At 38.4% G+C, this 17,078-nt stretch overlaps 1 protein-coding gene across 1 annotated transcript; it reads left to right on the top strand.

Annotated features, from left to right (window-relative positions):
- Positions 1-1,115: 1,115 nt before the first annotated feature.
- il16 (interleukin 16) lies at positions 1,116-16,774 on the top strand. Its single transcript, XM_023332932.1, has 9 exons — positions 1,116-1,134; positions 1,210-1,288; positions 4,290-5,382; positions 9,756-9,904; positions 10,008-10,158; positions 10,515-10,616; positions 14,791-15,010; positions 15,093-15,221; positions 15,368-16,774. The coding sequence occupies exons 3-9, from the start codon at positions 4,456-4,458 to the stop codon at positions 15,532-15,534; spliced, it is 1,845 nt and encodes a 614-aa protein (XP_023188700.1). The 5' UTR covers positions 1,116-1,134; positions 1,210-1,288; positions 4,290-4,455; the 3' UTR covers positions 15,535-16,774.
- Positions 16,775-17,078: the final 304 nt, after the last annotated feature.

Raw genomic sequence — 17,078 nt, 5'->3', positions numbered from 1 at the left:
GCTTCAGTCCTTCGTCTATGTCAGGGGTGTCAAAGTCCAGTCCTCAAGGGCCGCTGTCCTGCAACTTTTAGATGTGCCTCTGCTGCACCACACCTGAATAGAATAATTAGGTCATTAACAAGGCTCTGGAGAACTGATCTACACAAGGAGGAGGTAATTAAGCCATTTCATTCCAGTGTTTTCTACCTGTGGCACATCTAAAAACTGCAGGACACCGGCCCTTGAGGACTGGACTTCGACACCTGTGGTCTATGTTCCAGTTGCTACCTGTGTTGAGCCCTGGCTTCCACTCAGCAGTGCTGCCTGGCGTTTTGGACTGTTTGTTTTGGATCATTCATCATTAAAATCATTTATTTATTACACCCTGGGTCTACAGCGTTCTGCCTCACCACCTCCACATCGCTTTTCCTGACACAGAGAGAGCAAGCGATCAGCCTGCTCCGCGTCTGACAGTTGGTAGAGCCGAATCAGATTCTCCTTGAGCGGCTGTACTTGTTAGCGGTTGGTGGGTTCCTCAGCAGACCCATCAGATGGTGGGTGGAAATGAAGTCCAAAGCAGCAACTACATGGAAGTACTTGGTCTCATCTATGGTTATCCCACTGAGATGGAACTGGGCTTCCACATGCTGGTACCATGGTTCTGGATCGTGCTGCCAGAACTCTGGAAGCTTGATAAGGGCAGTGAAAACAGAATCAGCGGTTGGAGCAGCAGCCGCCTGGCAAGAAACTGGGTCCAAAACCACAGCTGGCAGAGAAACGGCAGCAGCATCTGGTGAGTTCTCTTTAAAAAAACATGTTCAGATGTTCGGGGTCATCAATGTGGAAGTCAGCAGAAAAAGACAAAAATATAATTTGAGTCTAGTTTTATTCTCAATTTCTTACAATCCAAACCAAAAATAGAATAAAGTACAACCGTTGGTGTCTTCTCACCTCACCTTCTCCCCTTCACAATAAAAGTATACATTTGGGTGTGAAATATATACATTGTATACGCCACACACAAGTATTAAAATTTTTGAGAACAAATGACATGAAATCCTGCTTTCAGCCTGAAAATGTGTGCTCTCTAATTATGGCAGAAAAATTCCCCCGTAGTCTGGACTGACTGAACACATTTAAGTAACAGTGCTGCTGGTAAGTGTCTTGAACTAATGTTCTTTTTCTCTGTGGTTGCTGGGTGTTGTGACACACTTCCTGTTTGTGTGACAGGAAGCACAGTTTGAAATACTTGCAGAAGATTTTACCTTTTCAGATTCTGCAAAGTGCCTGAAGAACGATCAACACACAGGTAAGACACAACTACTACCTCTCTGTATGCAGGACTGCCTGGGCTGCTTGCTAACTGTTTAACAATTTGATAAAAGTGAATTTGGTGGTGTGATCTGCAGTATCTTGTAGGAAAGTGACACCGACTGAATTTCCTGTTTGAGTTGGGGGTTTTGTTGCAGTCGTCATTTGTCTTAATGTTTCCCATGGCTGATATACTCGAAATGATTCATTTTCGCAGTAGCCATGCTGACTCACATATAGAAAGATTAAATTGTATTCTCTAAAAAAAACCAGATATCAGTAAAAGATTTCACAAAGTATTTTAATTCAAATTTAGTCCAATTTATTCCAAAATGGCGCATTTTCATACACTCGGTCTCATGCACAGAAACAGGAGACTCAACTGCTGGAATTCTTTAATGGTACCGTACTTACTCAGGTAGCTGTTCCAAAATATAAGGTCTGAAATCTGCAAGGCAAAAAACAATGTCCAAAAATATGTTATCAAGTACTGTACCCTAGTAGGGGAAATGATCTACATAAAGAGAAGGCTGGCTGACAGCAGGTCTCACATCCATCCTGGACTGGCAAGGGTTGCTTTGGAGCCTTTTGCTGGAGTCCTAATTCAGAGTGGGGTCCAGAATATTGATAGTAAAACTAAAAATCTTTCCTCTCGTCATCATCATGCTCCCTGTGGTGCTGAGACAGGCAGATAGAACTGCAAAATGGATGGCAGAGGACGACCTAAGGGAGAGGGAATGTGTGGTGACATTAAGGAGTTCTTCGAAATAGGAGGGAGTGAGGTTATGGATAGACTACATTTATATAATCCAGAAGATAAAAAAATAACTGCCCAAAATAGGAAATAAGTTTATGGAAATGAGACACAGCAAAAGTATCTGGCAGCAAAAAGTTGCATCAAGCAGAAATCTGGAGACAAAACAGTAGTGGTTAGATGTTATATAATGCCTATAAATAAAGTCAGCTGGTCACAATTTTTTATGTCAAAAGACATTAAAATTGTGAACTTTAGCTGACGTTGCGACATCTACAAGGCATTACATGCCTGCTGATGCACACAGACTCATGCGCATACAGAATGGAAGAGGAGAAACGGCTAGCTGGTGATCGATCGCCTGTGAGATTAATATTACATAAAATATTTAAAGCACTTTTTTTGGACACTCAAGGCGATGTGAAGTAGTAGCTACTTCATAAAGGTCAACTATAGCACAACAAAATAGGACACCCACCACAGTGAAGTTAGGGCAGCACATACCAAACTGGCAATCTGCTGCTCAACAGCAACCAAACTCCATCTTGGGTGTTAGAGATGGTGGATTGATCCAAAATATTGAAATATTCATACCAAGTCAATGTCAGATCGATACTAATGGGATAAGATTGATAGTTCAGTTTCTTGAAATTTTATTTTATTTTTGTATCGAGTAGAGCCAAGTACCTCTACTACTGACACACAACAGTATTCCAGTCACCTCTGTTAGTAACACAGATATGGGTTATATATGGATTCAACAAGTATGTGACAACACTTAGCATAAGCAGTTACACCTGAAGAACATTTCCAGGATTATAGGACTAATGTCTCAGCCAGATCTAGAAAAACTCATCTATGTGTTTATCTTTACTCATATTGATCACTACAACAGCATTTTCACAGGTCTACCTAAAAAAAATCGGACAGCTGCAGCTGCTCCAGAATGCTGCTGCTGGCGTTCTCACTAAAACCAGGAAGTTAGAGCACATAACACCAGTTTTAAAGTCCCTCCACTGGCTCCCTGTAGCTCAGAGAATAGACTTTAAAATCCTGTTGATAGTTTCTAAATCACTGAACGGCTTAGCACCACAATACATTAAAGATCTGTTGTTGTATCAACCTTCCAGACCTCTCAGGTCTTCTGGTTCTGGTTCTGCTCTGCATCCAGAACCAGAACCAAACGAGGAGAACAGCATTCGCCACAAATTTGGAACAAACTTCCAGAAAACTGTAAAACAGCTGAAACACTTGAGTTCCCTTAAATCTTGACTAAAAACCCACCTGTTTAGAATTGTATTTGAAACATAATCAGTTACACATTTAATGATGGAACTTGACTTAATGTAATGTTTTAATTGTTGATTCTATGCATGACTTTGTGTTTTTATAATGTAAAGCACTTTGAAATGCCTTGTTGCTGAAATGTGCTATACAAATAAAATTTGATTGATTGATTGATAAGCAGTTTATTTGGAATGGTGAGTTGTTTCTCTGCCATTGGCACGTTGAGCAGTGGATACACAAGCTTGACTGAGAGCGCTATCACTATTGTCACAATGACAAATTTTGCTGGATGATAAATTGTTTCAGAAGTTATTCCAATAAATGATAATATTTTTGTTTTGAGACCATTTTCAAATAATATAGTGGTAATGACATAATGTAAGAATCCATTCTCGGAGATTAATAAGCTTTAAATTCCAATGAACATTTAACACTGGAACTGGTTGACATTTTAAATATTAAAAGTACATAAGCAACAGAAACAACAAATAAAATGAATTATTAAGTTTCTGTAAACAAAACTTTTCTTTTAAAAATGGTCTAGTTGGGACTGGAAACTCTTTCTACCAGTTTTTGGTAGAAAGACAGAGAGAGAGTAAAAATAAAAACAATAAATTATGCAAATTGACAGATTATCTGTCTCATGTCACAACATAGTGACAGTTTATGCAAATATGCAAAAAATATAAATTTATAAAAATTACATACTGCAGTTTTAAGCATGTCAATCCACTTTCAAATCCTGTAAATAGATGGTAAAAGAAACACTGGTTCTAAACACACAGAAGCAGCAGGCAGAGAATTCCAGAGACACCATGTCAGATACAAGAAAGTTACAAAAATACATTTTGTATTGTGGTTAAAGTAACATTTATTACTTTCATGAATTGCTTTGATGAACTTTTAGTTTCTTGTTGTCTTGTGTTTACAACTATTTATCTTGTATGCCTCGTTTTAGGTCACAGAGAAGAGATCTTTAGAGACAGGCTTTCAATAACCAACATATAAAGATCAGTGGGTCCACCTTTCCAAGAGTCCTCCAAACGATCTGCCTGTTAGCTAAAAAAATAACAGCACACCAAAGAAGATAGATTGTTAAAATACACAGCATCCATATCGCTACCATGAAAGAAGAGGAGAACATTCTGGAGCTCAGCGATGCAGCCCCTGAACCATCATCCATTGTGACTTTTGAAAACACAGCTCAAAAAGCTTCAGGATCAAAAATAGCTCCTCCAGTGGCACCCAAACCTGCTTGGTTTAACCCGAGTCTGAGGAAAATACAAGAAAATCCAGATCAGAGGAAGCAAGTCAGTAATTCAAAGGAGATACCTGAGGCAGGTGTTACCAGAAGCTTTGGAGGCAGGTCTACCTCAGGTACTGTTAGCATGTCATTCAAACAAAAGATTCGCTCTTTTGAGACATTTTCTACTGCAGAAGCTCAGGAAAAAAGAGCCAGCAGAAGATCCACTCCCCATTCCAACTTGCTTGCTTTGTTAAAACAGGAGTCTGAAAGTGCCTGTTGTTCCCCAGACAGACATGATGGCAAGAGCAAACAGGGCATCCCAACAGAAATGCAGTCAGATCAGTCAACATCTGTTGTGAATGAGAACATCTCTGTTCCACCTTCTGTCATCACATCAGCTATGGACCAAGATTATTGTCAACCTAAAGTCAAGATGTCTGAAGATCAGCTTTCTTGCTATGAGATAGGTATTAATAACCTACCTTCTGACACCATCTGCTTAGAAACTGACTCTGTAATAGATGATGCTACTTCAGCCTCTGTTCATGCTGGTTGTAAACTCCAACCATCCACAGAGGAATCTGAGTCAGAGACAGTGGATATCAGCAGGTCCAGTGTCTTACCCTCTGCTTCTTCAGTGAGAATGAATCAAAAGGAAGAAGAGAAACATTTAGAGGAGAACTCTGGAAATGATTGTGAAGAGCGACTTAGAACAGCTCAGAACACTTTCCACACAACAACGTGTCAGCCCCAGAAGAGCCAGGAGGGAGAGCAGTTTGGAAAAATCATCGCCTTCAGCAATCAGGTAACACATTACCTGATTACAGAGTAAAGAATTTTAATGATGTATCTTATCTGTAAAGCCTGGCCTGAAAAAAGAGCATTATTATGTGTTGACTGTGTGGTGCATACATGTTTTCACAATTATGGAGCCATGTTCCTATATCAACTTTAATTTAAGTCTTTATATTTGAATAGCAGACAAACTGAGAACAAACACATCTACAAAGTAGTATTGTGATTTTTCCATAAGATATTCACAAGACAAAAAGCTGTGAAATATTACAAAATAAAACCTTATCTGAAAATAAAGAATCACTACACTGAAAAAAATAACTCTTTGGATGAACATTAAAAAAAATTATGGAAAGGATTTCCACCTGATTAATTTGCTTTATTTCAGCACCATGTGATTCTGTACTCCTGTTTAAATCAAACATGTTGGCTCAACTTAATACATTATGGTCATTCTAATTTAAATTAAATGAGTTGGCTCAATTTAATTTATTAAGGTTGATTCAACTCATTTACTAAAGTTGGACCCAATGTAATTTAAAAGAGCCAGCCCAACTAATTTGCAATGTTTTGGACCAAATAATTTACTGATACAGATGTGGCTAATCTGTATTAAAATAAGATACAGATGCGCCACAAAAACAAACATTTTACTTTCGTGGAAATTTTAACTCACGATAACGACTAATGGGAGCCCTGAGCTTGTTTCTCTGCAACAAGACGGTTTCATCTGGGAGTGATGAGAGACGATGACACCCTTAGTGTTGCTTATGCACGGGGTGCTTGGTCTCTAGTGGTGAAGCAGTTTGAAGCTTCATTGCCTCATTAACAGGCTGGTCAGCATATCATGCAGAGCTTGGAATGTGGGAATCAACTGCCAGGATAAATCCATTCTCCTGTCTCTTCTCGGGGCCTTTTCCCCACGCAAAGAAACTTTCCAAAGAATCTGATCTGTTTCTTACTCACTTTGCTGCTTGTAGACTCAATGTTGGCGCGCAAGACGTAACCGAGAGTATCCGGTTAGAGGATTTTCAAAATAAAAGATCCTCCAGACTCAAATAATACATAAAACGGAAATATTTCATTATTTCTTGTGCAGCTTGGTACCAATTGGTCCACAGACTGGTACTGGTCCGCGGCCCGGGGGTTGGGGACCACTGTGCTATACTACAGCTGGTTCAACATTGCATCCAATGAATGCTTAGGCTACTTAGCTTGACCACCAAAAAGGGCAGATTAGCTGCAATGTTAAATTGTTCCTCTGCCATTAGCACACTTGGCAGCACAAACATGAGGTTGATTGACAGTGCTAAGATGCTCCTCCTGACTCTGTGGGTTATTTTTGACAGTGGTGCATTTCTTCAGATGGCAATAGTAGCACTGGGATGAGGTGGAAGAATTCTATCTTTTTACAGATAATCTGTCTCATATCATACTGTCATAACAAGGTGACATACATTTGTTAAAAAAAACAAAAACATTTTTGTAACAGTTGCATACTGCAGTCTTAATGCATTTGAGGTTAAAAGGTATCAAAAATGTAATGACTCACTAGAGGTACTTGGAAGAATCAGTCTTGACACAGGGGTGAGCAAAAATATCAGATTTTATTAAAAGATAGAGCGGAGCGGGCACACTGGCTTGTCAGCTGCAACACTGCGGGGCACGGGGAGAGATCGGTGACTTGAGAAATACTTCAGAAGGAATCTGTTGTTGTGTGTGGAGTATACACTAACCTGGTCTGCCAATCAAGTACTGTAGTGATCTGCCGAGGGACGAGGAAGGAGGCAGATGCTCCATTGACGGAGGGCTCTGGAAGGAGTACCAGGGGAGGAGAAGAAATGATTCGTGAAGACAGACTCAGTCCCCATCCACGTTCAGCAAAAGCACAAAATCCAAATCCACTTCTTTGGTCAGACAGCCTGTCTTTGGTCAGAGAGCAGAATAGGTATCCGGAGCAGTAGGCATGAGTGGGGAATCTGAAAAACAGGCATGGGTCGAGATAAAGATAGGCAACCAGCGACAATCCAACTAGGGCAAGGGGAGGGGGCAAATCCAGGGAACATGAGTGAAGTCACAACAATGAGGTCGAGATGAGAGTACTGGAAAACTACTAGCGAAAAGCGTTTGATAATCTGGCAGTGTGTGACTGAGTGAGGCTTAAGAAGGGAAACAATCAGGGAGCAACACAAGTGCAAGGAATGAAGGTAATGAGGAACATGACATGGATCGGCTCAAAGCAAAAGACACAGCACCATATGAACATAAAAGAAAGCTTGGGTTTCATGTATGCCAAAGGGTGGGGCTGGATGTCTGTGGTTTACTTAGGCCTGTCACGATAGCAAATTTTGCTGAGCGATTAATTGTCTCAAAAAATTATTGCAATAAACGATAATATTGTCTCAAGACCTTTTTACACTGATTTAATGGAAATGACGTAATAATGCATGTGATTTCCTGCCAAAGATAGATACACTTTATTTTCAAAAGAATATTTAACACTGGAACTGATAAACAAAATAAACAAAACAACCAAAAATAAAATGGATTCTCAGTCTCCATTAACAAAAAATGTACTTGATAAAAACTAAACATAAAGCCAAAGTGGAAATAAATACTGCATTCAACCAAAAGAGTGCAGATTATGAAGTCTGTATATTATGTTGCCCTTCAGTAATAATTAGATTTAAATAGAGAAGATGGGCACATCGACTACCTGATGCAATAATTCACACTACATGATTTTTTGCTCCTATTTTTCCCCTTACAACAATCTTAGAACGCTGGCCTTTCTAAGATTGTGTGGTGTGTTACGGTAGATCGTCGTTGCTGCTCCTATCTAAATCAGGGGTTTTCCCCACTAGGATCTTAACGCAGCCTGTTGAATGTGACAGGCAGCCAATCAGAAAGCGCGGATTCTCCTCCGCTTTCTGAGGGGAAATTACGTCGGGGAATCCCAAACAGCTGACACGGCGCAACCCGAAGTCCAGCGGACATCGGAGATGATATGTGGAAACAACATTAATGTTTATTCAACATGCAAAGAATATAGAAATGACAAGGGGAGGAGTTGGAGCGAAATTGCTACTGCAGTTGATAAACCCGGTAACTTTTCAGCTGTTCTTCGTTACGTCACGTAAATAGGTTATAATGATTTTCATTCAGTCAGGACTTGACGCTAACACTAGCAACATGCATTGCAGGTAGATTGTAGTAAAGCATTGATTAATGCCTGGTTTTAAAATTAGTTAACTGGACTTGTAGCCATTATTTTGTGCCCATTGTTGGACACCACACGGCAGGAACAAACCCGATCAAATCGTTATACCAAGGATTTCTGTCGGCTAATGTGTGGTCTGTCAGGTTTTGAAAATGGGCCGACAATCGGCCGACAGCTCTAAGATTGTGTCGTGTGCGCTGGGCTTTACACTAAGGAAATGAGGAAGGAGGGTCAGTGGAGAGCACCGGAGTTGAGCCTTTTTTCATTCGGTGTCATTAACAGAAAGAGAAAAAGGTGGAAGAGACGATAATGCCGATAATTGAAATGACGTCGATAGTTTTAATTTATCGTACGATTAATCGATTTATGGTTTATCGCGACAGGCCTAGGTTTACTCTTTGATTCATACAGATTTCAACTTGTGTCTGCTGACACAGAATCAGGTGGTACTGCATCCTTCTCTTCACAATGTGTGATGGCTGGACTGGGGCTGAAAGAGTGCAAAATTCCCATCTCTCACTGTTTTCACATGGTTTGCTCTAAATCTCACATACATCATCTGATTTGCACCAAAATGGATATTAAAGATTTTTTTTTTTAGCTTCTAGAGAGGCCAATTTGATTACTTTTGAATTTGACTCCACTCCCCTAGACTATTTCCAACAGCTGCATCATCATCCAGTCAGCTCTAGATTTTGTGTGCATTATCAGGAAGGACTGCTCAACACATTGGTGTGGTAGGTTGATGACATCACTCAACCATTTAGAGAAGAAACATGATTATCTTGTGATTCCTCCAGCTTTTCCCTGTGTGTGATATAAGATTAAAACTGTATCCTCTAATTATTAAACACCATGCATGACATGTTCCAAAGCCTAAAGAAGTCTTTGCCAATACTTTACCATGAAACAGGAAGTGAAAATAACTCCTGTCTGGAAGGTCCGATCTTGGCCAACTTCACACTGAACTTGCACTGATGTTAACTGAAGGCAATTTGACAGATTTACCGAATGTGCCGGATAGTGGACACATATGGGAGTGGTGTGAGGGCATTGATGATGGCGATGGGATTTGGATGATGGCCCTCGCAGCTCAGTTAGAGCCGCCCAATGTTGCTTGCGGTATTAAAATATTAATATTTTAATTGTGTCTATTTTTTTAGGTTTCACAAGCAATATTGCGTTCCCTTCCTTCTTCTGACCATGGCAATCCTCAATCCCAAAATGTTCTGGAGACTCCACTTAAAGATGTTGATAATCCCCAAGAGTCTGAGCTGGGTAAAGACTGCACAAATAAAGGTTTCTCTGTCAGGTGAGACTGCTAAAATGGGTTTGGGTTTCCAGACAGATGCAGAAAATGTTCACAGGTGGATCACCACCATCATACTCATGTTCGTATTTCATCTTTATGACAGCCTAGCCACTCTGACAGAATGCACCACTGAGCAAGGAAGGCAGACCTCTGACCGAGAAACCTACGCTCATTCTGTCATCTCAGTTATCCCTTCTCAGGAAATACAGAAGATGATTGAGGAAGTTGAAGCTTTGGATGAAGAGACACTGAAGGTAAAAAAAGCCCCATAACCTTTAATAAATTTTGAGTTCTTAAAATTTAGGCTGAAAAGCATAGAAGATTGATATCTTAAAGACTACATGAAACTTTTATCTTTGAAGAACCTTGAATAATATGAGTTACAACAACATTTAATGCCCCTTTGTGGTCAATAAAGTATTTCTGAATTTGAAAAATATTTTAAAATTTCTAAGAAACATCTAAAACCAGGTTTACACATTAAAAACACTTACTGCTAAATCATTTTTCTACCAAACTTTTAAGAATAATTAAAAATAAATTAAACTTTTAAAATGAAAGAAAAGAACAATAATTAAACTCTGTACATAATTCTGCTTCATACTTCCAGCAACTATTGGACATCCATGTTGTGATTCTGCACAAAGACATAGGAGCGGGGTTAGGCTTCAGCATCGCTGGAGGATGTGACCTGGAGAACAAAGCTCCAACAGTAAGAAGAACCCAGAGGACATTGTTAAAATAGCTTTTTGTCATCACTCAGATTACTGATATTTTGTTTCTAGGACACTATCTGCAGTGGCGGTTGAGGGTACTGCATATATGACATTTTCATTAGATCCCTGTGGGTTAGACAAATTCAGTAGTATATAAAGTAAAAGAATAGTTCCAAGAGCAACACCTATGTTATATCTACTAATTGTCTGTCTGTCTTGCACTCTGCTGTATCATAATTTCTGAAAAAATGTAAAGTTACTGAAACTCCATTGCTTGTGGCAAAAATCAACCCCTTACCTGGAGAGAGCATTCTACCTTTTCCAAATGAGATCTATGTGTTCAAACTTAGAGAAGCTGGATACTTATCCTAGCCACTGAAAGCTACACATAAAATTATCACCACTCTTCACCATATTTGGAAGTGTGACCAACACGGACTGAATGACTTCCTTCACTTCCTCTGCTGCCATTGCTAACACTGCAACACAGAAAGTCATTGACATTGTTCACAACTTTTCCTTTTGTTTGCTAACTGGCCTGGTAGAAATTCTACTAGGGAAATCCATATCAATAGGAGAAAGCCCAGACAGAGCACTGAAGTGAGATTAGAATTGAGAAGAATTGTCTAGGAAGGCCAGGCAAGGCAGAAGGTATGGTCCCTCCATAGCTGGAACACTCTGATCCACTTTGTCAAAAACTGAGACCACAAGTGTTGTTCTCCCAGACCTCTATAGAATATGTCAATGTCATGGAACCAAAGGGGGTAGGAACGGGTTTATCATTGGAGGGGACACATATCAGAAACCTGGCAGATCCGTAAAAAGCTTGAGCAGAAATGTCATAAACAAGGGTGTCATCAACACGCTACTCTAATCTCACCCCTTATTTTAATAACGAGTAATTTTAACGTGTTACTATTTGCACATTAACGTTACATATCCAAGACACTGTGTTACTGTATTTGTCTACATATAGTGTCCCCAAAAAACATCTTCTTCCATTTCCTCTTGAACAAATGGCTTGAGTCTTTAATCAGGCAAAATGACTGCCATTTCAGGACTGTACTCTCACTTTATCATTTGTTAGGAAATGATTAAGTGATTTTTAGAAAAAACTAGCAAGCTAAATTCTCTGGTAGCACACACAAGCTTGCCAGATTCTGATATATTTTATTGGTCAAAAATGTAAAAAACAGTAAAATAGGACTCAGTAGTTTTACACTCAATCCAGTAGTTTGACCTCGACATCAATGCAACAGCATTCAGGAACTTGCTAAACACAGAACATTGAAAAACACAGACTGAGGTAAAAAAGCCTAAAGGTTTAGTTCTCCTGTCATTTTCAGTCATAGACATTTGAATTAAAATACCTTGTGTTATGTGCTCCTGTTTGTCCCTCACTCTGATTCTCTGCACCCTGATGCATTTACAACAGATAACACTAATATACAGTGGCAGAATGTCAACTAACTAAAGATAAAAAATTATGTATTTTGTCATATAGGATGAACATTTTACGTGATAGAATTCTTATTTGCAGATGCATACATTATTATATATCTCATACACTGTCAACCCTGTTTACCTCATAATCTAACTCTTATGCAAAGTTTTAACTCATTTATTTTAAAACTTCTCCTCCAGCTCTCTCCTTTTCATGTCTCCTCTCTGTTGCTCCTAAACTTGCAAAATATAAAACGTAAATTCAGAAATTAAATGTAAGTTACATAAAACCAACATAAAAATAATTAATGTTAGAGCCAAACAGGAAGAACAAAATCAGGAACATTTCACCATATAAACGTTCAGAACACAGCTGGGGTGTTTTACTGCAGCTGATAATCTAATCAGAACCTGACCACTATAAGTAGTGTGGAAATAATAATAAAAAATAAAAAAATATATATATATACAGTATATATATACAGTATATTGAAAAGTAAAAAACAAATCAACCTGATGTAAGTCCTCATCTTTTGTCCTTTCTGGCTATAATTAATATGATGTTTATATCTTCACACCCTAAAGCTACCTGGCTCTCCTATCTCTCCCCTGACCTGTTCTTCTCATAATAAAATTGTTTAGATTATTTAAAAAGTAACAAAAGGTTAACAGCATCACTATTCTATCACTGCTGTTCTCCTGATGGGATATTATTACACATAATATCTAATATAATGTTATGTTGATAAATAAATGACCTGGGGCCTCATGCATAAAGCGTGTGTAAACATAAATAATGTGTGGCGCCATATTTTACACACAAGTCGGCATGTATAAAAATGAACTTTGCATCAAAGTTTGTGTAAATATATGCACACTTTTTCCCTGGTGTGAAAATGTGCGGCAGCCACACAAACTTTTTCTATGAACATCAAACTACAAAGATACACTGAAATCTGACTACATTCAGTTACTTAGACCAAGAGGCATCAAGCCCGATGTTGTTTTTCATAATTTTAATATTTTTTTGTTTAAACTTAAACGATGAAACTGAACCGCATTTATCCTCAGACAATAACCTAACACGCACACAAAATAAAGAAAATAAAAATAAAAGGATGTGAAAACCTCGCTCCAATGTAAATAGTACTTTTCCTCAGTTTTTGTCTCATAAAGATGTAACTTTATGAGGCAAAATGCGTTGGTCTGTGCGCCAAAGTACCTGAAATGGATCTATGGGGAAATTTTATTCTGACTAAAAAAGAAAACGGGGTTGGAAGGTGCGCCGTGTAATTGTGGAGCGCTTTGGCTCTGATGGAGAACATCGTCAGTGGAAGGATTCAGAGGGAACGTGTGTACAGAGATCATATTGATCTGTTGGGAAATGTTGATGATGGTTTATTAGTGTTTAGATTAATCCAGACTGATCATCCTGAAGCTCTGAGCAAAACTTAAAGGAGGAGCCGTGCGGTACCGGTACCGGTCCAGCTGCAGTTATCCTTCAGTCGAGCCAGGCCCGCTTTATGAATGCGCCTTTATGGACATGAAGCATCTCGATTCTGTAAATGTACAACTTATGCACATTATTCCACTAAATGTCCACATTCCCACTCAAAGGGCTTTCTGACTCTCTGGCTGAATCCCGGCTGAACGCTCTGATGTTCAAACAGGCATTTGCACGATCTCTTTATTTATTTATGTTATGTGGATTTTTTTTCTTTAAAATGTATTATTTTTATTTTTGTGAGGTGACCTCATATGCCCTTGAAGCACCTTTTAAATAAAATATCTAATTATTATCATTATAAATACTTATACTGCTACAAACAAGGACGTTGCCATGGTTACTGCTTCATGTGGTGGCAGACTTCCGGGTATTTATACTAATACTTTATACATTATACTAATATATTTATACTAATATGTGGTGACAGGGCGGACCAGCAGCTGCGCTCCATTTCCCGCAAATTGGGATTCATAAAGGAAATGTCTGCAGCTATGTGCGTGTACACGGCTTTATACATCTGGAGTTTTTTGTGCACCGCACATTTCTAAACTTGCCATGTTTTAGTGTGAAAACTGCACACTGTTTTATGCATGAGGTGTTGTGTAGCCATTGCTCACACTGACATTGCACTTTAAACATCATCAACAACAAAAAAGGCTCAATTTGCTGCTGTTTCAGTCTCGTGATGAAATAAAACATTGTGGCAAGAGTCGTTAACTTTTAGACAAAGTTAGCAATAAGATATTGGACATGTGACTATTCCAGAATTAAGTCAATTTAACCAAAAACATTTGGTTCCTATATATAAAGTAAACATACAAGATGTTATAAACCAGCAATATTCATGGCAACATTCCTGACAGACCGTTTTACTTCATTCAGAAAGAGTTTCTGACTCCGCTGCTGCTTCCTGCCTCTCAAACACTCTGAGCCGTTCAGAGGCAAAGGGGGGAGGAAGGAGCGCTGTGTTGGCCTTCCACACAGCGCTCCTCCAAAATAAAAGCAAGCTTTGCTTCATTCTGGGAGAGTATGTTAGACAGTCAAGGGGATCCTCAAAGTGTTATCTATATGGCCCAACAATGTTCAGTCTGAACCCAATCCAAACACAGCTTGTGTTGGACCCTTTCCTTTATGGAGTCAGGAAATGATGGAGGGATTGATCAAATCTGATAAATTTAGCATTTTGTCAGTGTTTAAAACTTACCCAATCTGCCATACAGGTGCACAAGGTGTTCCCCTGCGGACTGGCAGCTCAAGAGGGAACCATTCAAAAAGGAGATGTGGTTTTGTCCATTAATGGTCTAACACTGTGTGGTGTCAAACACATGGATGCCACTGCTATTTTACGTCAGACCCGTAGTCAAACTTTGGCTGTGGTAGTCATCTGCAAGAGAACTAACGAAGAGGAGAAAGATGGAGGAAACAGGATGGGAGAGGAAAGTGAGTCTCACTAAACTTATCTTCATCTCTGGGATTTAACTACCTTTTATTCCAATTGTGTTTAAATGTTACTTTGTCACAGCAGTGGAACAGGAAACCCCACTGAGTGTTGATGTGGAGAAAGGTTCTGGTGGAATTGGCTTTTCTCTGGAAGGAGGAAGAGGATCAATTCAGGGAGACAGACCTTTAGTCATCAACAGGATATTCAAAGGTATGCCCATTATCCTGACAGAAAGTGATTATTTTGTTGTAATCCAAATAAACACTTTATTTACAGATGATCCTTTATTTTTATAGTAGGAACCACTTGCTGCCATGTTGATTGAAACTGAAGGGGAAACATCTGTGTATTTTCAGGTGGAGCAGGAGAGCAAAGCGGTCTGCAATGTGGAGACGAGCTTCTGCAGGTTCAAGGAGTGAGTCTACAGGATATGACTAGATTTGAGGCATGGAAGATGATCAAGGCTTTGCCTGAAGGGCTTGTTAGACTTGTAATCAGGAGAAGGCAGGTAGCAGAGGACTAAAAGTCATAAAGGGCCTTGGAAAAAAGATCTATACCCTCTGAGCATTTACACACTTTGTCACGTTACACTCAAAAACGTCTGAGTATTCTGTTGGGAATTCCTGTAATATATTGACCAACATTAAACAACATAGAGCTGGAAAGTTGAAGGAAATTGATCAATTGTTTTCAAAAAGGTTTTCCAAATATAAAGGACTGTCAGCTTCTTTACATTTCCACAAGAACATTGTGGTCTTGCATTTCAACATAAAATCCAAAACCAATTAGTTACAGAAGTTCCTATAATTAATAAAGAAGGTCCTACTGTTTGTTTTAAATAACACCAAGTTTGCAATAAATGTTATCTTAGCACTTCTACATACAGACTGGTAGATTAAAGTAGATTTGTCTCTTAAAGGAGCAGTGACCAGACTTTAACCTGACAATATGTAGAAAAACTTAAAGATTGATGTTTCAACAGCCATGCTTCAGCTGTTCTTCAAATAATAACCATTGAAATCTTTCCCAGAAATTCCACATTAAATACTCTAAAGTTTGAGGTTGTAACATGTCAGTTGGGAGAAAAGTTAAAGGAGCTTTAATATTTTTGTGTTGGAAAATGGTGGCAAATTAATAAGACAAAAAATAAAACAGCAAAATTTCTTCCAAGTCTGTAAAACTGTCTGTAAAAAAATTGTTTCAATAACATCTTAGTTTTATTTCAAAAGAATACAAGAGCAAAACAGCTAATAAATACATGTTAATTAAATCACCAACAGATTTTTTAAATTAAATTCCTCTTTCAGAATAAAAGCACTGAACAAAATCTTTCTTAAAATCACCTCTGTAACTCTGTAATGCCAGTTCAGTCAGATCTCTGATCCTGGAAACTAATGGAACATTAGGATTGTTGTATTTCTTAGTTTGGTTTAAAAGATAGATCTGCTTTATAATACAACATGCTGTAAAATATGGTTGTATAGCATATGCAGAATGGATTACTGCATAAGCTATACAAATTACCAAAACTGATCATTTTCAAGACAATTTAATAAAATTATCCTGTTGTAGTTCACATATTTTCCTTCTGTGTACCACCCAGGTCCCTTAACCAGTTTCAGGACTCGACTTGCACTTGTATACTGAGAAAAATATTCTGAGTTCTGGATATAGATTAGTTTAATTTCTGTAATTGGGCACAAGAAAAATCAGCTTAGTATCTGTTCTTCAACTTAGTTTGTAAATAAACCTAAGAAAACCTGTGTGTGTGTGTTTTCTTCTTATGGGTTGTTCATATGGAGTTAAATTTGTTTCACAATAATAAAAAAAAATCACATCAAATAAAAGAAATAAAATTGTGGTCAAGACTATAGGATTTGCAATAATTTTTTTGTTTCAAACAAAAACACTTCTCAATAAAAAAAGTTAAACTGTGGTCAAAACCTTTTGAATTGTAATAATAATAATAAAAACACAAAATAATGTTTAACAGTTATTTATTTAAATTAAAATCACTTATTTTTGTTTGATGAACAGAAACATTTATTTGCAGAACATAAGCTTTTA

Source organism: Xiphophorus maculatus, chromosome 4, assembly GCF_002775205.1.
Source record: "Xiphophorus maculatus strain JP 163 A chromosome 4, X_maculatus-5.0-male, whole genome shotgun sequence".
Lineage (NCBI taxonomy): Eukaryota > Metazoa > Chordata > Actinopteri > Cyprinodontiformes > Poeciliidae > Xiphophorus > Xiphophorus maculatus.
This window is presented reverse-complemented; position numbering and strand designations above follow the sequence as displayed.